This window comes from Rhipicephalus microplus, chromosome X, assembly GCF_043290135.1.
Source record: "Rhipicephalus microplus isolate Deutch F79 chromosome X, USDA_Rmic, whole genome shotgun sequence".
Taxonomy (NCBI): domain Eukaryota; kingdom Metazoa; phylum Arthropoda; class Arachnida; order Ixodida; family Ixodidae; genus Rhipicephalus; species Rhipicephalus microplus.
In genome coordinates, this window is record NC_134710.1 from 193,777,995 (window position 1) to 193,801,344 (window position 23,350).

The 23,350-nt window shown below is 44.8% G+C and overlaps 1 protein-coding gene across 4 annotated transcripts in view; it reads left to right on the plus strand.

Moving 5' to 3' along the window:
* LOC119177347 (uncharacterized) overlaps positions 1 to 23,350 on the plus strand; it is a 62,286-nt gene that overhangs the window by 6,640 nt on the left and 32,296 nt on the right. Inside the window, exons 1-2 of one of the 4 annotated variants that reach the window (XM_075878416.1) lie at positions 2,833 to 3,321; positions 16,435 to 16,552. The exons of 2 other annotated variants lie outside the window; for them this stretch is intronic. In XM_075878416.1, coding sequence (XP_075734531.1) covers positions 16,501 to 16,552 — 52 coding nt within the window. In that variant the 5' untranslated portion in view covers positions 2,833 to 3,321; positions 16,435 to 16,500. Of the gene's footprint in view, positions 1 to 2,832; positions 3,322 to 16,434; positions 16,553 to 23,350 lie in introns of those variants that run through there. One more of the 4 variants, XM_037428827.2, reaches the window with a different exon arrangement.

A 23,350-nucleotide genomic window follows, 5' to 3' on the forward strand; every position in this document is an offset into this window, starting at 1 on the left:
ACATGCACCTATAGACGCTTTTCCGCGGGTAGTTTTCTGAGCAAAACTATAGCGCCACCGCACCGAACCACCATGGCCTGCTCCTCGGCGGCACGGCCGCGATGTGGCGTGTGGCGGACGTTGCCCTGCAGCCTACGGCGAGGAACGGGCCGCGCAGACCATAGAGTTTCTCAAAATTACCTAGAGGGCGCTCTGGCACTGCGATTGTTCAGCGACCTTGGGAATGATGGGTAGTACACACATTTGCCTAGTCTTCTTACTTGTGGGGGGCGAATCGTACTTGAGGCTTCGTTTATTGCTGTGTTTCGGTTTTGTTTCGAAAGAAAGATTCAACCCTTTCGAACTTCGTGACCCGATTTGGAAAGGTAAGTTTAAAAGAATGAGATGGTGAAGCGCAACTGCTGAACATTTGCTAATATTTGTTTCGTGAGAAAACTGCTCCAAGCCACACGAACACACACGGAGCCAAAAGCAAGCCAGAAGTACGAAGTTTAGACAAATGTGTGTACTACCCATCATTCCCATGCTCGCTGAAGCGTCGTGCGTTGCAGCTCCCATAGACACTAGCGCCAGAGTTCCCTCTAGTGTATATTGGGAAACTCTATGGCGCAGACTATGTGGGCACGAGCGAGCGAAGCAACAAAATATGACTCGTTATATAAGTGGCTTTTTATTAGAAGATGAAGAAAAGAGAAGACGCTTCTTTCTGTCTCCCGTATCGGGGACACAGCTAAGCGCCTATTTGTTAGCAGTTTGTCGAGCCCGGTGTGCTGTCGGGCGATGATGTGAGTGTATGTGAAACACCGGCGATCACCGCACTGTCTGTCATGTCAACACCCTATAACCGCTGCGCCCACTTTGCTGGCCTTCAACCCGGGAGCGGCCAGCGAATCGGCCAGCCGTCGGCGACGGTGGAAAGAAGGCCATTAGATCACGTGTTCAAACGTGGCAGCGCTCGTTCACCGCTGCGGAAAATGTTGTGTAGGTGTTACATGGTTTCTCTTGCTCCTAGTTCACATTAAAATGCAGCCGCAGTGACTGGGAATCGAGCCCGTGCTCTCGAGATCAGCAGCGCATCACCTTTTCTGCTGAGCTACCACGGCGGGGCTGGCACGTTAACATTCATTTTGAGCGGAAGGCTAGTCAACTGTATCAGTAAATGCTCTACGATGTGAAAAAAAAAAAAAAATATCCACGCATCTTCACGAAGTGAGTCATGACGAGTGGGTGAAACACTGAGGAGCTAAATCACCCGCCAACTCACGCATGTGACTGAGTGACAGCGCGGGTGTACAGTTTATGTAATCTTGTATTGTACTAGTTTGTGCGGACAGCAGTAACCGTATACATTATATATAGAAGGACTCTGGTTGTACCCTGTACCCATCGCAGGCAGGGCCCTTACCAGCTACCAATGAACGTTTGCGTGTCTATATATATATATATATATATATATATATATATATATATATATATATATATATATATATATATATATATATATATATATATATATACATGCGCACGTGTGTGTGTGTGTGTGTGTGTGTGTGTGTGTGTGAAGTTCCGGAAGTTTATTCTTCCCTTGTTTTTCCTAACCTCATGGACTTGATCTGTTTTTCTATGGAACTTGCTTTTTTGTCACTTATTTCTAACAAACAGGTCTTTATTATGGGTGAGATGGATTACAGCGTTAAAACGATCAGAAAAAAAAAAGCGACGCATGTGCTTCTGCCAGAAAAAGCACCTGTGCTCGACGTGCGTCTCGCTAGCGGCTGCAAACTGACGTCCAAAAGCAGTTCGCTTGAATACGAATCAGCTGGCATTTCTCTCTGAGAGAGTGTGGTATATGCGGACTTGCGAAGGCGGCTCGGTGCAACTCTTTTACTGCATCGTTTCTTTTTGCTTTTTCCGAGGCTTCAGTTACCATGCCGCAGCCGCAGTCTAAACCTGCTAATTTCTTCGCATAGCTTTCGTTGCAAGTCGCTAGTGTCAGATCCTCCACGAGCTGTAAAATAACGAGGACACGTATTCTGCTCTTTGTGAGCCTTCAGTTGCCGTTAAGGCGTGACACATTTCAGAAGGTTCTTTTTTTCCGATTTTGTAGCCAGTTTGGACGCAATAGTATCATTCACTTTTCCTAAAACGTAACGTAAGTCCCGTACAACTCTTTTTTTTTTAAGTTCACGTGGATATGCGAAGTTTAACGTGCCAAAACCACCATATTTTTTTGAAGTTCAGATAATCACCAACGCGCATTATGAAATTACGTAAATATGGGCGTCCGGATGAAGGGGGGTGGCAAGAAGGTGTGGCTGCCTCTCACTGGAATTCCGACTGATAGTTTTCTAATGCAGTAGGCGTTACACAGCTTGACTCGCAAATTCAGGTGCCACATATCTATGTGAACGGCCTTCAGAATTGCCAGTCAACTTTGCACGTTACGCACTAGTGACTATTCTTGCCGCTCATATCATGGAAGTGTAAGACGGCCTCTATGTGCGTATATATATATATATATATATATATATATATATATATATATATATATATATATATATATATATATATATATATATACTTTGCGTTCAGCAGCTGCATTCCACCATCGAAATGCGGATTGTACCGGTCCAAACACCGTTCGCCGCTATCTACAGCGTCAGATCGGCAGGAATGCCCGTTGTCTCACATCACGCGAAGATCAGTGTCGCATATTGCGGAACCGAGCGGCGACTGGTGATGTCTGGATGAACGCGGCCCAGTTTCCCGGTTTCGATAGCCGGCTGGCACATTCCGAGCCGTAGCGATACCTCGCCGGCGGAACGCGTACGGAGGGAGTAGTTGCACGTGTTGCGTCGCGGCTGCGGTCTTCGGGAGCGAGCGGCCGCGGAGGAGGCATGACGCGTCATGCGCAGCGCTGACTCGCCCAGCAAGGTAGCGGAGTTCGCGCCGCGTGCGCACGGCGCCAGTAGCTATAGGTCGTCCGCGACGCGGCAGAACGAAAGCAGCGGCGAACGCGCCAAAAGCCTGCTGTCGAAGCTCTTGGCTCGTAGACTGAGGAAGCGGCCGTATCTCAAGAACTCCCACCCCCTTACGCTGCAGCTATCTGCCTTTTTTTTTTCTCCTCTCCAACTCAGCATCCTGTATACACGCGTCCGTTTTCCGCCGTCTATACGAAGAGGAACAACGCCGGGTCCGCGATCAGCCTGCTGTTGGTCTCGACCCTGCAATAGCTCCGAGAGGCGCAGACACGACGCGAGCCTGTTTCACGCCGCTGGAACTTTAGTGTTGAGCCTTTGAGCCGATAGAAGTCACGAATCGGTGAGTATTGTATTATCATGTGTATGTAGCATTATGGTATTGTATTACAACAGCACAAGCACCAGAAGCGATCACTGCACAAGTGGTCACTCATGGTGCTTGTATTGAATAATTATCTATCTATCTATCTATCTATCTATCTATCTATCTATCTATCTATCTATCTATCTATCTATCTATCTATCTATCTATCTATCTATCTATCTATCTATCTATCTATCTATCTATCTATCTATCTATCTATCTATCTATCTATCTATCTATCTATCTATCTATCTATCTATCTATCTATCTATCTGGTGATAGACAAACGTCGTTATGTTCAAACATCGATCACTGTCGTCCGGAAAAAGCGTGGTTATACGAATTCTCTATTTCGCCACACACCTGAAAGCACTGACAGTTTTAGTTTAGTGGAATATTCCATGTACTTTCCCTTTCAGGTTCACTTCTGCGTTTTACTAATTTCTGGCAAACCCATTCAGGGGGGGGGGGGGGGGTAGTAGCGCTTAAATCTGCGTAAAAGATGAGCAGGCGTGTGGCATGCGCATTCGCATAAGACCAACAACGTATAACGGTTCGGCTTGAATCAATTTTCTATCCTGCTACCCAGTGCTTGGAAAGGTGCTCGATACCGATATTAACCTTGACCACAGGCCGAGGGTTAGATTCTCGGCCATGGCGGCCGCATTTCGATGGGGGCAAAACGCAAACTACACCTTATCGATTTAGGGGCGCGTTAAGACGTGGTCAAAATTAATGGGGAGTATCCCATTACGGCCGGCCTAATAATCATATCTTAGCTCTAGCACGCAAAGGCTTCCGGCGACATTGTCAGTATTAATTTATGTCTCATGTGAATTGTGTTACGTGCACTTAGCACAGCGAAGTTAAACTGCTCGTTGTAGCTCGTTATTGAACGCCTTATTGTAAATGTTTTCTCTTGGTGAGCATTCGAAGCACGCAGTTCCAGCCTGGCTATGTTTCTCTTCCCCTTTTCGTGTGCGCGTGTTTATGTAGGCACATCGTACGCGTACGTCCGTCACACTACCAGTCTTCGTAGAATATAGAGTTGGATACGTTTTGATAACGAGAAATATCCCTGCGTTGAAGAACTTTCCGGAGCTATCCGTAGTGGTGTCTTTTATCATCGTACGCTGTTAAACCCCAACACATACTTGATGATACCTACTTTTCATTCTTAATGTTCTCGTCAGATAACGCTCTATTACGGCAGTGGAGGTATGGAAAGTACGAGCGGGAGTACGCATACATCAATTGAGGCACGCCCGGAGGAGGAAATGAAACTGCAGATGGCATCTCATGCTTTTGAGCACAGGGGGTGAACTTCTGATAACGCTTTAATGAGTTTTCTTTCACAATTGTTTGTCGTTTTCTTGGCACTGGTTCGGACAAAACCTACGCGCTGGCGTCCTTTCGGCACGCCACTTCACAGGAATAACGGAAAATGATGTTAAACGTGACGAAATACGGGATTAAGTTCCGCTTTTGTATTCGCCGTATAAAACTGTGAACTGATAAACTTCGGCGCTAGTGGGCGGAAGCGCGGCTTTTATCACTCACGTCTTCGCAAGCATGTAGGCATTATTTTTTTTTTGGGGGGGGGGGAGAGTTATTCATAGATATAGCCAGACTAACTATAAATTAACCTCCTTTTTTTCAGCATTTTTTGTGTTTCTCTCGTCGCTGGTGGAGCGTAGAAAACTATAGATGTCTCCTGCGATTAATCTGTCCTAACATGCTATGTTCATGGCGTTTTTTGTATGCGTAACATCTATATTCTTTATTTTATCTGTTTACACATCCATCTGTCCGTGAGGAAAATGTGTGCGCTTGAAATGCACAGTACCCTCGACGCCTCTCACAACCCCAGTCGTTTTTTGACGCTAAACCACACAAAACGACCCACCAACAGCATAATACACATGGCAGAGTGTTGCCGACAAAGTACCTTGTTGCCAAGGAGATACAGCCAGCCCATATTCGACTATCCATGCTACGCAGCAAACAATGAGGTGGGGCAATAAAAGGAGAGGCTGGGCAAAAGAATCAAACAGAAATAAGCGCAAAGGCGCAGGTCACGAGAGCCTGTGATTGTATAATAGGTCTTCCATCAGCAGTGAAAGCACTGCAGGTAATCCCCTAAATCTAATAGTTCTTGGGGTTTAACCTTCCAAAAACCACGATGTGATTCTTAAAGACACCGTAGTGGAGGGCTTTCAAAAAGTTTGATCTCCTGGGGTTCTCGACGTGCACCTATATCTAGGCACACGGACCTGAAGCATTTTCGCCTCCATAGAAAATTCAGCCGCCGTGGCCGGGATTCAATCCTGCGACCTTCTAGTCAGCAGCCGAGTGCCTTAGCCACTAGACCACCGTGGTGGGTAATCTTCTTACTCTTGACGGTTGATACGCACACATCATTTATGCGATGAAAAGCATTGCAAAGCCTCCATGGAGAGAAAGGCACGAAGATAAACATGCATATTTTGGCCCCTGACATGTCACAGGTATGCGCATTGGATTGTAACGCTGCACATGTTGCATAACAGAGTGCTAGACAAAACAACAAGAGCGACGGGGTTGTTTTGTCTATATTTTGTACTTAGAATTGCGTTGTTCTGTTACTATACAACACCAACATGGCCTGTGCTTACACACTTTTGCTTGGCCATGCTCTGGTCAGAGCTGTATACTCGTGATATGAACATATTCGTAGCGAACTCGTATACTGCGCTGAAAATTCTATCAATTGATGCATAGCTACACGAATCGAACGTACTGATGCTTCTGCGGGAAACCCTACACCACGAACGGATATTTGTCGTTCCAGAGTTTCAAACCAGGGGCTACTACACTTTCGTCAGACTACACCTGTTTTATTCTCCCGGTTCTGTGCCGTGGAATGTTATATGCCCCTACAATGCATTCTTGGCTGTCACGAGTGGGCTTCGGTATCACGTATCGTGCGAAAGGGGCTCTTCTGTCGAGGTGTCTTTTGACGTGCGGAGCACGCGCTGCTTGGATCAGCTCCAGAGGCGCGTAATTGCATCTCGCCGTCTTCCGAGTTATTTTTTTACCCACTTTTCTTTCTTCTTATTTACATTACATTGGTTCTAATAATTTCCCCTATACATTACTTGGCATTATTGTCTGTTAGATCTCGTATTATATATATATATATATATATATATATATATATGCGAATGTGAAAAGTCATTATGGAAGCGTTACATTTCACAAAAATGTCGTATTGCCTACAAGGCGCTTCGAACTCTGGGCAACCAGGTGAAACTGTGTCGCGCTGAATAGCTTATATAATAATTCTGGTTAGAGCAAATGCTACGAAACAATTTTTTTCCTAATCTCGATGCGCTGCACTTTCATGACGTAGTCAGGCTGTTGTTGTTGTTGATGATGATAATCAACATTGTACGTGTTTACTCATGAAGTGATCCCATAATATGACTATGAATGAACGCAAAGTGTAAAGATAATAAAGTCTGTAGGGGTAAATAATTTTGAGCTTTGATGAATGCTCTTATACCAAAGCAGTGTTATGTTTAATGAATGCAATGTGGTGGGTAAACTTCAAGTTTGAATATAATTTTATTCCAAGAAATGTACACAGTCTGTTGGAGATATTATATTATGGTTGATAGTTACTTTAGATACACATGACAACAACCTCTGATTAGATTTAAATAACATGAACTGAATTGTTATAGGGTGTAAAATGAGATTATTTGTCTTACACCATTTGATGACTCTAAGTTCTCGTTCATTGTTTAGTTTAAAAGTAAAGCAGTTACTGACGTATCAGACACGCAAATAGTAGTGTCATAGGCATATAAAATAGTGTTGGAGAGCTTTAGTTAATCAAGTAAATCGCTAATATGTATACAAAACAACAAGGGACCCAATATTGAGCCTTGTGGTATGTTTTGATTAGAAAGTTTTGATTCAGAAAATGCGCCACCAACACAGACTCATTGTTCTCGATTATGTTAGTAGCTTTTTATTAGAGTAAAGGCAAGGCCAGTTGTACCCAAGGATTCAAGTTTAGCAAATAATATAGTGTGGTTAGTAGTATCGAAAGCTTTAGTAAAATATAAAAAAAACCTGAACCAATAAACATGCCTTTGTCAATAGAACTTCTTGTAAAATTGGTTAATGCTCTTAAAGCTAAGCCGTTCGAGCGGCCTGGTCAGAAACCAGACTCTGAAAGGGTTCAACAAATTATATATAGCGAGGTATTTATGTACACATGTTCGAAACAATTTTTCAATAAGCTTACTAATTGACGACAAAATAAATATTGGACGATAATTAGACACTTGAGATTTGCTCCCTTTTTCAAATACCGGAGTTAATTTTGCCTTTTTTTAAAGGTTAGGGAAATATACCGCTTTCAAATACTTAATTAATTAGATTGCACAAGGGTTCGGAGGCAGATGAAGCAACAAGTTTTAAGCGATAGGCGGAGCTGTTATCTCTGCCCCGTCGCGGTGGTCTAGTGGCTAAGGTACTCGGCTGCTGACCCGCAGGTCGCGGGTTCAAATCCCGGCTGCGGCGGCTGCATTTCCGATGGAGGCGGAAATGTCGAGGCCCGTGTGCTCAGATTTGGGTGCACGTTAAAGAACCCCAGGTGGTCAAAATTTCCGGAGCCCTCCACTACGGCGTCTCTCATAATCATATGGTGGTTTTGGGACGTTAAACCCCACAAATCAATCAATCAATCGGAGCTGTTATCTCTACCAGAGCTAGTGTTGTTAGGTTTCAATATTGCAGAAAAGACTTCATCGGCTGACGCTGGAAAAAAAAAGTATGATTAAAACGATTAAGTGGAAAACAAGAATCTAGTGCGATGTTGTTGTAAACTTCGTGAAAATAAATACAAAATGCATTAGCTATACAAGATGATTCAGTGTGTAGGCTATATCTTGATAGTATATTTAATCTTTTTTGCACTTAGACTTTCCTTGCAGCAAAGTTTAGAGAAGCGAAAGAGATCGAAAAGACGATATTGTGTGTGTATGGGGGTAGGGTGCGTGCGTGCACATAGCTCTATCACGTTCAAGTTTTAAAGGCGAAGCTTAAGCCCCCTCCATCCTTTTTTTTGCTTTTGAGTTCGTTTGTTTTTGTGTGTGTTTATAATAACATACTGTGCGATTACTTATGCGCAAAGAACTCTGGGTAATAGCCCCACCATGGTGGTCTAGTGGCTAAGGTACTCGGCTGCTGACCCACAGGGGTCGGGATCGAATCCCGGCTTTGGCGGCTACATTTTCAATGGAGGCGGAAATATTGTAGGCCCGTGTGCTCAGATTTGGGTGCGCGTTAAAGAACTCCAGGTGGTCGAAATTTCCGGAGCCCTCCACTACGCCGTCTCTCATAAACATATGGTGGTTTTGAGACGTTAAACCCCACATATCAATAAATCAGAACTGGATAATAAGGAATGCCGCGAAGGTGTTGTATCACCCCCTCCTTGTGTATGTTCGTGTAGTGCAGTCCTTGCACGACTTCGCAATACATCCACACATAGCTTCAGGTAAATCATGCACAAAGGGGGATACCCAGCAGAAAAAAGCTGTTGTTGGCGAGGACTTCACTTAATTGCGGAAGCCTTTTTACTAGCAGAGGGACATAAAAGAAAGCTAAAATTACGTGATACATACTGCATGGGAAATAAATGCATAATTCATAGTGAATAACAATCACGCAGCAACAGAATTTATGCACAAACCAAATACACACATTAGTGTCAGAAATATGTAATTAACGCAAATGATAAACTGGACCAATATGACAAATCACTAGAGCTTTGGGATAACGCTTATCAAATTCAAAAATGCAACATAATGACAAAAATAACAGGTAGAAAACGACACAAAAATAAATATTGATTGATTGATATGTGAAACGTTTCGAAATGACCATATGATTATGAGAGACGCCGTAGTGAAGGGCTTCCCGAAAGAATAATTAGTGTCACGTTAAAAAATAGTCGTTTGACACCTACAATGTCAGAGCAAATTATATGCGTTGCACTAAAAAATGCTATACTATATTGTAACGAAGTTGATTTCAATATTCACTGCCCCAATGTTCAATGCGTTTCATGGCATATAGACGTGGCGGGAGGGTGAGTTGGTTAGGTTCAACGTTTCTCTTCTGACACGTCTACACATATGTGGATCGGAGAGCGTCGACACGTGCGGACGACGTGAAACTGACGGCGAAAGCCGCTATATATATCCTGCATGGTGGAGCTGACAGCGACTTACGTGCCGGTCAGCTAATGAGAAAATGCGGCTGCCCACGAATCAATAGAATGGCGGAGAGGAATGTGGGAAGACCACCCAATTAACAGGAAAGCTGTGACCTTGTGCATAGGTGTGACAAGCAGGACGACGCTTCTGTTCGTCAAATTTGATGAGAAAAATGCCTGAACGGCAATCAGCGCCCCCGCGTATGCTTTTACAATGTCAATCAATGCCCGATAGTGGCTGATAATGCTGGTCAGAAGCCGGCATATACGTATCGCCATCTGTCTGTGGTATAGTGCTAAATGTGTCACGGCCATAGACTTTTTCTTTCTACGGAATCACGCTACGAAACAGCAAATGGGCTGTTTAAATATATTTGCCAAGAAGTATACGGCGTTAAGCGAGACACTTGCTCTTTTAATTGGAACCGATGAGAGTGTTCCTCCCATTTTAAAGGGATCTTTTTTTTTTCAACTCTGTAGCCATTTTCCAACTTGCCCACTTGGGGCATGTTTGTAGTCGAACGCCAATTACAGAGCTCACGTTATTTTACTCTCGCACCCACGTATAATGCGTGCGATGCATAATCTTGACACCTGTATTAATACTTGGCAATGCTGCCACCACCGTAAGAGCGCAGTCATATTGCTTGTTTTGTTGGCAGGGTCCGATCCCCCTTCATGTACGTATATGTGTAACGTACTTCATATATGTGTATAAGTTTTATGTGTGTTTGTGTGTGCGCGCCTACACAAACGCATACCACATGTCTAACTCGGGAGGGGAGCACGTTTGGACTATCCAATCTCAAACCATCCCCCTGGCTTAGCAACAACCGCACGTGGTTGGCCGCTGATGTCACAGCTGAGCGCTGCACAGCTGACGGCGGGCGAACGCTGGCGGCTCTGGATGAGTACGCGACCAGAAAGGACTGGACGCTGTCGTGGCGTTCGTTCAACCAGACCCGCAGCCCCGCTTCAAGATGTCGAAATTCTAATCCACAGCAAGTGTTTGTTTGAGAAGCGCACAAATGTAATTTTCTTCAATGGGCGTAATGCACATGTCAGCGTTATGTAATTACAATACCGCTTGTGATTATACTTTTCGTCTTCCCGTTTCACTGGTCGACCGCCGTATTTAGTATACAGTCACTTTGCGGTGTTAGAAAGAGTTGATTGTTGCGCTTCAGTAATGGTAGGAAGCTCTTTGCAACTTACGTTTGTTGTGTAAACTGTCAATTGTTGTTTCCTTCTTTAATTTACTCCAGAAAGAACGCAAACAGCTACTGGCAGCGGAAGCATCTGTGGGTGTGAACCTATATAATTTTATACAAAGTTATCTTCCTCAAGAATTATTGTTTCTCTTTAACATACATTTATGTGAATTTAACCTGCTGTGAGAAACATACTATACAACCAAAGTGGAAATTTAGTTCACAAGTTAGAAGTGCTATACGCATATACCACATTGCGGCATACATTCTAAACCTCACCGGATCAGAATGGACGATGTTTTTTCACTGTTTGAGAATATACAGTGCTTACTATTACACGATCCACGACACCACCGCTTGCAATGCGCCATGGTGTTTCTTCCCTTACGTATGCGCATGCGGTAGCTCTTGCAGGGCGGCTACTGAAATCCTGTACATGACAGAAAAGACAGGTTCAAGTTTGTGCAGCGCCGTTTTCTGCCCTAGTGGAGAGAGGCCAAAGCTCCGGTCACTTGGACGGGCCGCGCTTGCTTGTGTTCTTTGGGGCTTTTATCTCGCATTTTGCATGGTTGCCACTCCTTCGTCTTCCTAAAAAGCAGGCACGCACTCCTGCTGCACTGTGAGCTGCAACACAAGTTTGAAAATGACGAAGAGCTCAAAACTGCCTGTCAAGTTCTATTGTTTCTAATGCAAGCAGTGCGAGGAGCAGAGGTGTCAAGAGTGGATTATGGCTGTTCGCTTATACTTCCCCGCACATGTCACTTTGAAGAATTTTGGTCGTGCACAGTGTTGCGAACTATTAACGGGGGAAGCGGGGGGGGGGGGGCGTGACGGCCGGACTCATATGAAAAGGAAGTGAGTTTTTAAACTGAAGCTACAGCAAATAGACAGCCGCTGTAAATTTTGAGATTGGGCACTGACTTTCCGATACCACCGATACCAACTTTCCTATACCGCTTAATAAACCAGAGTAAAAATACCGTACCGTCAGCCCTGCAGCTGTTTTATTCAGCTGATGGCAGTATACTTTTCGCAGCCGCTCGATGTAAATAGATTCAAGCTGCGTGTTCGCGCTGAACGTTTGTGCGTATAGGTCTTGCAAAAAACACCCACCAACAAGCTAGCAGGCTGATGTGTTGCGATGCTAGGATCGAAGTCGCGAGTTTAGTTCCCTCATACGCCAGCTGCATTTCAATGGGAGCGAAATGTAGTAACAATGTGCTAAGATTTAAGTGTAAGAATGGCAGAGAGGGTGGGTTACGTTTTGCATATTTCGAGCGTATGATGGGATGACGCTCAATATAAATAGAAGTGGCGCTCGGAGTGTGCACGCTCTGTCCGTTGTCGTCGTCGCGCCTTGACCTTCAAATAGATTTAGGTGCACGTAAAAACAAAACAAAAAAACCTGGGGACCGGAATTAATCTGAAGTCTAACACGACGGCGTGCCTCCTAATGATATCATGGTTCTGGCTCGTAAATTGTTACCACCTTGCACGCGCCTGAGCCGCGGGCAAGGTTATACAGCTGTCGCTTCGAAAACGAGCTGAACAAATAAAGAAGCAAGGTGGCAATAAAATTTTAAATGGTTTCGAGAAATCAGAAGCGGTAACCAGGGGCCAATCTCGGCGTAATCATAAACAAGCTCGATGATAGTGGATATTGTACAATATGACGAAGACCTAGTGAGCTATGAAAATAATCACAGCGACATTCTAATCAGCGAACACGCTGCGTAATCAGGCGTGGATGTTATTCGAAATGAAACATGCGCTGCAGGAAACATGCATGCATGCCTGGTCGAAGTGGGCATAAAATACTTGTTTTTTCTATTTGTGCACATCACTATTCTTTCAAAAGGTGCTGTAAAAAAGTCCAAGGTGGCATTTAACTTGCGATACCACGTCGTTATCATCCACTAGAAACATCAGCGAAAGTGAATCTCTTTTGGAACTGAACACTGCGCACTGCATTGGTGCTAGCGACTCAACAGGGCCGACCTGAGTTTATGTTCTTCACTTTGACCTCCTAATGAATATAAAGTCGGACGACTAACTTGACACCCAAGCAATCGAAGTCCGAGCGATATATACAAATACGCGCGAATGCGTGGTGGAAGTTTGTTGACAGCTCTGAGACCGCACGACTGCCCCAGCAAATGCGCATTTTGCCGGTAACATACATTCGCGCCGTCACATCATCATTAATGTCATATAAATACGGCTGCTCACCATCGACACGCGTCTTGCCGGACAGCAATAAAATATTACATCCTCGCACCCATGCACCCACCATCGACACGAACTCGCTCTAACGCATCGTCTTTGACGACTTAATTGCTCGGTCCTGGAAAGGTTGTCGACGAATAGTTCTCGGTTCAGGTGCTATTCACCCCATGAAAACGTTTTTCTATATCCCGGAAATCTTTTTAAACCTTCTGAGGAAGTCACAGGTTAGGCTGCACGTGCAGGTCGACCAGACGACAGCGCGTGCAGAGCGCGTGAACATGCCGAGAGAGCGCAGTAGGAAGGCGGGGCACCGAACGACCATTTTTTGAAAATAAGGCGGCAAAACGCGCGCGCCGCAGTGCCGCCTATGGCCGAGGTTGGGAGGCCTAAAGACGACCACTGGAATAATCTGCCTGAAATTAATATTTTCCCATTACGTACATGTTTATAATTACAGCTAGGAGAACGATTTCAGTGAGTAGTCTTCTAAGTGTTGAGGAGAGAGCGCGTTGCGCTTCGACTTAATTCTGCACATCGCACTCTTCTTCCTGCTACTTGTAATGATGCAGTAGCTTGAGGTGGGCGATTTGATGATGGCGTCGAATGCAAACCTAGATTGCTACCTTATGCGCAAAGAATGGAGCTGCCAGCCACCGTGGATTTCGCAGACTTGCTGTATTTTATAGACTGCAGGTACTCCCATGCGACACAAGTAACATATCTGACGTAAGATCACGGACTCTGGTTTGATTTCCGGCCGCGGCAAGTCGCATTTAGAGGGGGGTGAAGCACCGATGTGCCAAGATTTCGGTGCGAGAATTCTATAGGTGGTCGAAATCAGTGGCGAGTACCCCATACGATGCGCTAATGTCATATTTTGGTTTTGGCTCGTAAAGCCACAATAATTATTGATATGAGAACCTGTGTGACCCATGTGACTGACTCATCATTGCTTTTCTTTATGTAGAACGCAGTTCACACAAGGCTGTCTATCACGCGTTCTATCAGCGCCTTTTCAGTCCAGAACAAAGTGCACACCACGCAGGTGGGTAAACGAGACAAGTCACATCTTACACATGGAGCTCGAGAGAATACGTTATGTAATCTAAATTCTACAACAACAAACGAAAGCAAAACGAGAGAGAGAAAGAGACTCTTTAATATGAAAAACAGATTTTTTACGGCGTCTATATACCGCTGGCATGCTACACTGTGGATGGGGAAGGATATTGTAACAATACTGATTGTTGGCCTAGTTGGTACTTGCTTACTGACATGATTTGGCCGCAAATTATACACACACAAAGTAAAGAAACACTCAACGACAAGCACAGGCGGCACTTCCAACTAAAGTAGACCGGGCGAAAATCCAGGCTTAAGTAACAACATACAGACATGCGCAGTCTTCACACAGCCTTACGCTATCCAGCTATCGAACAATCTCTCTTCCGATAAGTACAATGTCACCGATGGTTCACTGATACAATTTTCACCTTTCTTTTTAATGTAATATGCTTCCATCAACTCACGCGCAGTTTTTTACCTACTTCTGCCTAGAATCTTAACCTTGTCAAAACGTGGTACACACCCGCAGGCTTTACAATGCATAGGCAAATGCGCCAAGCCATCTTTCATTAAATTTAATTCATGCTCCCTAACCTGTTCATTAATGCAGCGCCCGGTAGTCCCTTTAATTTAGCGCACATGAATTGGGTATACCCAATTTATGTGCGCTAAACTGATTACAAAAACAGGAGAAGGGTGAAGCACTGCCGAGCCGGTGGATTCAGTCACCAGCCATTATCAGCCTTGTGTTTTCATTTACATGACCACACAAAAACATATTTAATTCTTCTAAAAACTCGGCTGGACTTCCGGGTGGTCTGTAGACGGCTCCAATGAGATGCGTATAATTAGCGTTATTCACCTTGCAGCACACTGTTTCTGGCGACTGGCAATGTACTATTGTTGCTGCTACGCTGTTTTTAATTATCACTGCCACACCACCACCTCGGGTGTCCCCGTCCCACCGGAAAATCTTGTATCCTGGCGGTAGGATGCAGTTATCTGTTATAGCATTATTCAACCATGTCTCCGTTAAGACGACAACATGGGGGCTGTGTGTAATTAACAAGATTTCTAAATATGTTACTTTATGTACAATGCTTCGCGCATTCAGTGAAAAAATTCTTAGCTATGAACGCGCCGTCTCAGATGATTTTATGCCACTTCCATCGGTCAGCTTTGGCACATTCAAGCTGCTATGAGAGGAAGTTGCAGAGCTGCGGTTACGTTCCTTGTTATCTTTTTGTTGCTTGCATTGATTACGAATATTTCGTGTCGGATCCCACTGATAAAGCTTGCCGTTGACTTTAAGCTTCTCATGAATCAACTTCACTTTTGCTCCCTTTGCCATTTCGGTTTCGCAGCTTTGCCATAACTTTTTCCTAGCGTAGACAGTTTCCTTTGCGTAATCAATGCTGACACTAATAGTAGTCCCCTTCAATTTTTTGCAGTTTTTTAGCACACTTTCTTTTTCGCTGTAATCGTAAAAATTAATGATGACCGGTCTTGAGCTATTCGGTTTTTGATTGCCGAGCCGGTGGATTTGGTCAACTGATTTTACTTTAATATCCAATTTTGTGTCAAACAGTTTATGAACAACAGTTTCCGTCAGGTCTGACTCGGTTTCACCAGAATCTTCCGGTAGGCCGAAAACGAGTAGATTATTACGTCTACTCCTGTTTTCGTAATCAGTTAACTTCTGTTCTTGTTGCCTAACTATAGTTTCCAGCCTGCTAATTTGCTCCTCATTTCTTCAATAACTTTAAAATAGTTCGTCAACTTTTCAATTTTAATATTTAAATCGGATATTTCTTTCCTCATAGCATCTATCTTGGTTTCGGATGCTACTTGTTTTTCTAAGATTTGCTCCAACATTTCAGCAGTCCTTGGCCCCGGGTTTTCCTCAACATCACCAGACTTTAAAAGCATCAACACCACAGACCAGCAATCAATGACACAAGCAATACAAATGTGTGGGCACGGCAATACTAACAAAAATCGATTGTAACTACTATAACATGCTGTACTCGGCTGCTGACCCGCAGGCCGCGGGTTCGAATCCCGGCTGCGGCGGCTGCATTTCCGATGGAGGCGGAAATGTTGTAGGCCCGTGTGCTCAGATTTGGGTGCACGTTAAAGAACCCCAGGTGGTCTAAATTTCCGGAGCCCTCCACTACGGCGTCTCTCATAATCATATAGTGGTTTTGGGACGTTAAACCCCACATATCAATCAATCAATCAATCAATAACATGCTGTATTAGAGAGGTAACGAACCTGCATAAACAGCAATGCCGACTTAGACTTGTTGTCTGCAGACCATGTGCCGTGCCCTCTGAGGGTTCCGTGGTTGGGCTGCTGCTCCTTTTCTAGCCTAGGTGTGGATGACGTCACTGATGATAGACGAGCCGTACAGGTGCTGCTTTCAGAGTCCTGGTAAGTTCCGTCGAAAGGCAGCCAATTTTCGCCACCAGTTGACAACGATGATGGTTGATCCACCCACTTGTTGCTCACAGTTATCTGATGAAACTCGTGGGAAGGTAGCCAGAATGTGCCGCTCGTACTTGTCGCTCCCATAATCCACGAAAGTGCCTGCATAAACAGCAATGCCAACTTAGACATGTTGCCTGCAGGCCATGTGCCGTGCCCCTTCTTTCTTTCTTTCTTTCTTTCTTTCTTTCTTTCTTTCTTTCTTTCTTTCTTTCTTTCTTTCTTTCTTTCTTTCTTTCTTTCTTTCTTTCTTTCTTTCTTTCTTCCTTCCTTCCTTCTGCATTTCACTTGCACTTAACAAAATAAACGGAAGCGACTATCGTACAAGCGCTTCACTGCAAGTACCGGAACTTGGAAAAAAGAGTAAAAACAAAAAATAAAAAGCACAGATGTCACCTGAATGGCGACGTAAAAAGCTGTGCCGAGTTCAGGCGTTACACATTTACGAGCGGCATTCAAACTGTATATTACGTGCTTCGCAGGTGAGGATATATATATATGTATGTTATACATATACCAGCAGGCAGCGTGATCAGACCATGTCGAAAGTTTTTACGCAAGCATGCGACACATAGTGACGTTCACAGCCGGAAGCAGGGAAACCAAATTACCCTGTTTGGAAAAACAAAACGAGCGCGCAGTATTCGTAAACAGACACAACTCTGAAACAGCCTGCTGCTGGTGGCTTCATTGCGTAGACTCTACAGTCGTTTCGTTCGTTGCCATCCGGTATACAAGCGACGGGGGAATGTTTACAACCGTGTTCGTTCAGTCTTCTCGGGTTTACAACGGTGACGCTTGGTTCGTTGTTCAAAGCGCGGAACTGATACTTTGAAAACGCTGGTAAATCGAGCTTTCTAGGTTGCGACTGCCGCGGAGTTAGGTATATTGTAGCGACTTTGTTCACTTGCGGCCACAACCTCGTCATCAGCGCGATATTCTGAGAGCGTTGGACAAGCTTTTACGAGAGACAGAACTCGACAAGAGACTATAAATTAATCCAAGGTTTCGCTTCATCGCCATCTTCTTCATCATCATCAACAACACCTTCTCTCTCCTTTCTTTCTCACCGTCTCTCCTTTGTTAACGCTGTGTATAGCAGGCAAGGAGATGTATTCAGACAAACTTATCGCCTTTTCTGCCACAATGGAAATTTCTCTCTCTCCTTGTTCAGTTTAATTACAGTTTTCGACAGCTGTTGATATCTATACCTTAGTATTGTCATTACAAACTGCTATTTTTTACTTGAGACCTTAATATTCCGCGTTATCGTTCCTTGTTCTTCAATGAACCGGCAAACTTCAGTCAACCGACACACGCACACACACACACACACACACACACACACACACACACACACACACATACACGCACGCGCACACACACACACACACACACGCACACACACACACACACACACACACACACACACACACACACGCATACACACACACACACGCACACGCACACACACACACACACGCACACGCACTCACTCACTCACACACACACACACGCACACGCACACACACACACACACGCACACGCACTCACTCACTCACTCACTCTCGTCGTGTCTGCCCGCCGCGGTAGTCTAGTGCCTAAGGTACTCGGCTGCTGACCAGCAGGTCGCGGGTTCGAATCACGGCTGTGGCGGCTGCCGTTCCGATAGAGGTGGAAATGTTGTAGGCCCATGTGCTCAGATTTCGGTGCATGTTAAAGAACCCCAGGTGGTCGCGATTTCCGGAGCTCTCCACTACGGCGCCTCTTATATAATCATATGGTGGTTTTGGAACGTTAAACCCCACAAATCAATCCATCAATCAATCGTTGTGTCAGGCGCGGAGGAATGTTTAAAGACGACGTAACATTGCGTGGCAGAAGTGTATTCGCACCAGGCATTACACGATCCGAATTTCGCTACGTGTGAGTGGTTTGAAGCCGTCCGCCCATCACAAAGGACTTATCCGTAATTCATCATCATCATCAGCCAAGGCGTCAACAAAATAGGTGGCTACGTGGTGCACGGGTACGTTATAGGTGAGTGCTTATGACAGTCAAATTCGTGTAGTCTTCTGTTGGAGAAAGCGCAATTCTATCAAGTCATTTGATTTCTCGCAGATGCAAGCGTAACTTGTTCGGCAAAGAGCAATGTATTTAGTGAATCGAAAACGCATATTTTCGTTTGTGATACTTCGGCACACATATGTTCTGAACCCAGAGTCTTTATCTCGTTCGGTAATTACTTCAGCACTGTTCAGTATATTTTCGTAGCACCCATTCCTTGGTGTTCCCAATGAAAACGACTGTCTTGTTGTCCTGCAACATCATTTTCACAATACATCTTTCGTTCGGAGGCGAATCTGCCTACCCTAAGTTATTAATTATGAAAAGTTTTTACAGCTTCGACAAGTTTCACTAGTTATGAAGCCTTCCACCATGTGAGTCAGTTACCTTGAAAGATTTGCGGCAAGAAATTTAGGAGTAATCGCCAACGTTTTGCTAAAGAGCGGGCGCAGAAAAAGGAGACAGGCGGTGGCGGAGTAAGCGAGTCCTTGCCGTGACGTCAAATCGCCGCGACCGCAGCGACGCCAGTGTTGGTTGTCGGGGCTAATCGCGCAGTGGGTATTCCGCAACCGTACTTGGAAGTATAGGCGCTGTAGGATAGTTTACAACGGCCAGCATTACGTGCACAGACGTTCCCTTTCTCGTGGCATGGTTGGAGTCCACCGAGAAGCGAAGTATGGCAAGCGTATAAGAGGAGGCGATCAGGGTTAGAAACGCTGACGCGTTCCATTATTAGATGGGAAACTGGAGCATCCTCCATGCATTTTGTGAATCATTTTGTAACGAGAGCTACATTGGCCGTATTCTCGCCGTTTCGTTGTGGTTGGTGGCCGCACTGAGAGCTGGGCCGTTGCCGAGCAACCGCCGAAGCTGGCAGCGCCATGCTATCTGGCATGACGTCAGAGGGAAAGCCGGTGAAACCGCGCTGCAACAACAGAGGAGCCGGCGTTGCAACGTATATAGAGAGAGGCGGCTATAGTGGGTTTCATGGGTAGATATGAAAAGTGAGTCGAAGAGACTGAAAGAAGCTAGGCTTAATGCGTCGTCAGAACGAACCAAGAGGAGGCAGCGAGCCGAGGAGACGAAGAACAAGCTGTACGCCTCGGACAGCGTAATCGTACTCAGCAGCAAGGTAGACAATAAGATTAATCGCGCCTCTCGCTACGCACACCCAGACATAACTGAGTGTGACCGCAGTCAATTTTTGGCAATTTATTTTACTGAGTAATACTGGACTTGTCAACCATGCGGCCACAAGGCAAGAATATGCTGAGGTTTCAGAATGCAAGGATCACCTCCTCTCGTACAATGAGATCAGCATCATCATCAATGTGACTACGCGTACAGCAGGGAAAAGGACTCTGCCATGATCCGCCAATAAACCAGGTCTTGTGCTTTGTGCTGCTGTGAACTTTTTAATCTCATCGGCCCACATAACTTTGTGTCTCCCCTTCGCGCGTTTTCTTGCTTTGGAAACCCAGTCAGTTACCCTTAATGACCGGTGGTTATCCTACCTACGTGCTACGTGCCTGGCCCATGTACCTTTCTTCTTCTTCTTGATTTGAACTATGATATCCTTCAACCCGGTTTCTTCCCTAACCCACTCTGCTCTATGCTTGTCTCTTAAGGTTACACCTACCATTTTCCATTCCATTGCTCGTTGCGTCTACCTCAATTTAAGTTGAGCCCTCATTGCAAGCCTCTAAATTTTCTGCTCCATAGATAAGTGCCGACAAGATACAGCTGTTATAAACTTTCCTCTTAGGGGTTAGTGGCAGGTTACCATTCACGATTTCATAATGCTTGCCGAAGGTAATTCACCCCATCCTTACTTTTTGAATGTATTTTACTCTCGTGGTTCGGCTCCGCAGTTACTACCTGTCTTAAGTAAATGTATTCCTTTACAACTTCCAGTGTCTATCGACCAATCGCCAAAAAGCTGTTTTCTACCGAGACTGTAGCACACTTCTTCAGTTTTGTGCATATTACTTTTCATACCTACTCTTCTGCTTTCCGTGTCGAGTTCAGTATTCATGAGCTGTAATTCGTCCCCTGAGTATTTTACTAACCATCAAGGTAATAATGTCATGAGCTAATCGTAGGATATTAAGATACTCTCTATTAACTCTTACCCCTAACTCTTCCCAATCTAGAGCCCTGAAAACCTCCTGTAAACACGCGGTGAATAGCATTGGATATATCGTGTCTCCCTGCCTCACACCCTTCTTTATTCGGATTCTGTCGCTTTCCTTATGAATAACTATGGTGGCTGTGGATCCACGGTAGATTTCTTCCAGTATGTTTATGTGGATTTGTCGATGCCCTGATTCCGCAGTGTCTGCATTACTGCTGACGTCTCGACTGAGTCAAACGTCTCCTCGTAATCTATGAAAGGTATGTATAGGCGTTGATTATATTCCACACATTTATCTATTACCTGATTGATAGTATAAATAGGGTCTATTGTGGACTAGCCTGTACGAAATCCTGCTTGGTCTTCTCGTTGATTGAACTCTAATGTCGCCTTATTTCTATTAGCTATTTTTTTTGTAAACAGCTTGTAGAGAACGGACAGTAAGCCGATCGGCCTGGAATTTTTCAAGTCCTTGAAGTTTTCTTTTTTATGGATTGGCCTTATAACGTGTTGGCCTTATAACGAAACATTTCTATCTAGGACGCAGGGTCTTCCCCCCTCCACACAGTATACTAAACAGAACTCAGGCCATTACGCTAAGGCTATTACAAACAAGAACGTACCCGAACCCGCTGTTAATTAACAGGATTTATCCGGAGTTCTCTGTTCGTACAATATGCGATAAATATAAAGACACCATAGATCTCGCTCATATGCTCTGACGTTGCGCCGCATTACGCAGCGACAAGGAAAATACTGAAGAACAATGAGACGCAGCTTTAGGCAGTCCTACATTGGGACAATTAGGGCAGTCCAACGGGCCCGCGAATTGGCGTAAAAGCTAGGTCTTTCGGTCCCAACGTGACAGCGGCCACGTTCGGGCTAGGACACTAGTGCGATCTATTGGACATTAATAAACTTCTTTCATGTATCCCATGTCCAGGCTAGTCTGTACTTGCGTGGTGCAGTCTAGCCAAGCCGTGTCCATCCATCCATCCATTCATACTGTAATACGACCACCCCCGAGTGTCAGCACCATCCTCTTCTCCTTTCCCCTTGTCATGGGCACAGCTGAATGCATCAGAATAAGCCAGCAGTGGTGTAGCCAGAAGTGTTTTTGCAGGGAAGGGGTCGTTCGTGCCTGTGTTTATATATATATATATATATATATATATATATATATATATATATATATATGTGTGTGTGTGTGTGTGTGTGTGTGTGCTTCAATGCTGCCAAATTTATTGAAACAGCCCCACTGACGCTGTGTGGCGACTGAAAGTAACAAAATGACGAAACCCGAGCTCACTCCCATTTGACAACGTACCGTTGGAGAAAAGAAAAAAAAAGTGGAGGGATAAACTCCCGGTTTTAGAATTCATGTTTCATCGCGCGCCAATAGATTGATATAGCCGAAGGGTTCTGCTTCCACAGAGGGAAATCCGTTGTTTCGCCTTGCGTTCGACAGAATCTAAACATCTGAACAACTTGATCATGGCGAACGTGCCATGGGTATGTCTTCAACCGTTAGTTTCTACGTGCTTTTTCCAGGGTCGTCTACGCACACCTGCACACATGTTCTGCAACTCTGTGAGAATGCAAAACGAAGAAAAAGGAAAAGATGATTACAGAAAGACACAAACACGCACGGCCACCACGCTCAAAGAACGCAAAATAAGAGCAAAGATATAAAAACGCAGCGAAAGGAATTAGCCCACTGACACAGTGCTTTCGCAACCGCGTACACTAAAGTTATAGAGTACGGGGGGAGGGGGAAGCGGGAATGCAAGAGCCATCTTCCAGCATATTTTTACTGTTGGGGACTTTTTTCAATGCCGGCCGAGCAGAGTGTACGGAATGTTGGTCACGATTTTTCAAAGCTTGCGGCGCGAAACGACCGAAAACATCGCAGCCTCTGAACAATAAAGAATGCGTCTTCGGCCAGGGGGGGGGGGGGGTGCACTGGGAATGAAAAGAGCAGAAATACGGTCTGTACGCGTGCAAAAAAAAAAAAGTTTTGGTTCACAACGGAGACCTTCTCCCTTCTCGCACGATAACGCGAGCCTACGAATATATATATATATATATATATATATATATATATATATATATATATATATATATATATATATATATATATATATATATATATATATATATATATATATATCTGTGTGTGTGTGTGCGTGCAAGCCGGCCGTTCAGGTTCACTTACCCTGACACAAAAGAACCTGCAAAGAAGCAAATCGCTTCCGACTTATTCGACCCGAACATGGTACACAAAAGACGATGCCCAAGCCGGACGGCACACGCGCAAAATTCCCAAGCACGCGGATGAATAAGCAAAGTGAGGCGGCTATAGCGAGGCAGAGCGCCGTTGTGCGTCCGATATCCTCGGGATCCAGGAAGCACTTCACCACCCCAGCGGGACCCTTCCGTTCTTTCTGGCGAGGCAGTTTACCTGGGCAAACGGTAAGGAAAAAGAAAAAAGACATACGAAAAGGAGGCAGCAGCGGCTACGGATCGCTTCGCGCTCCGTTGCT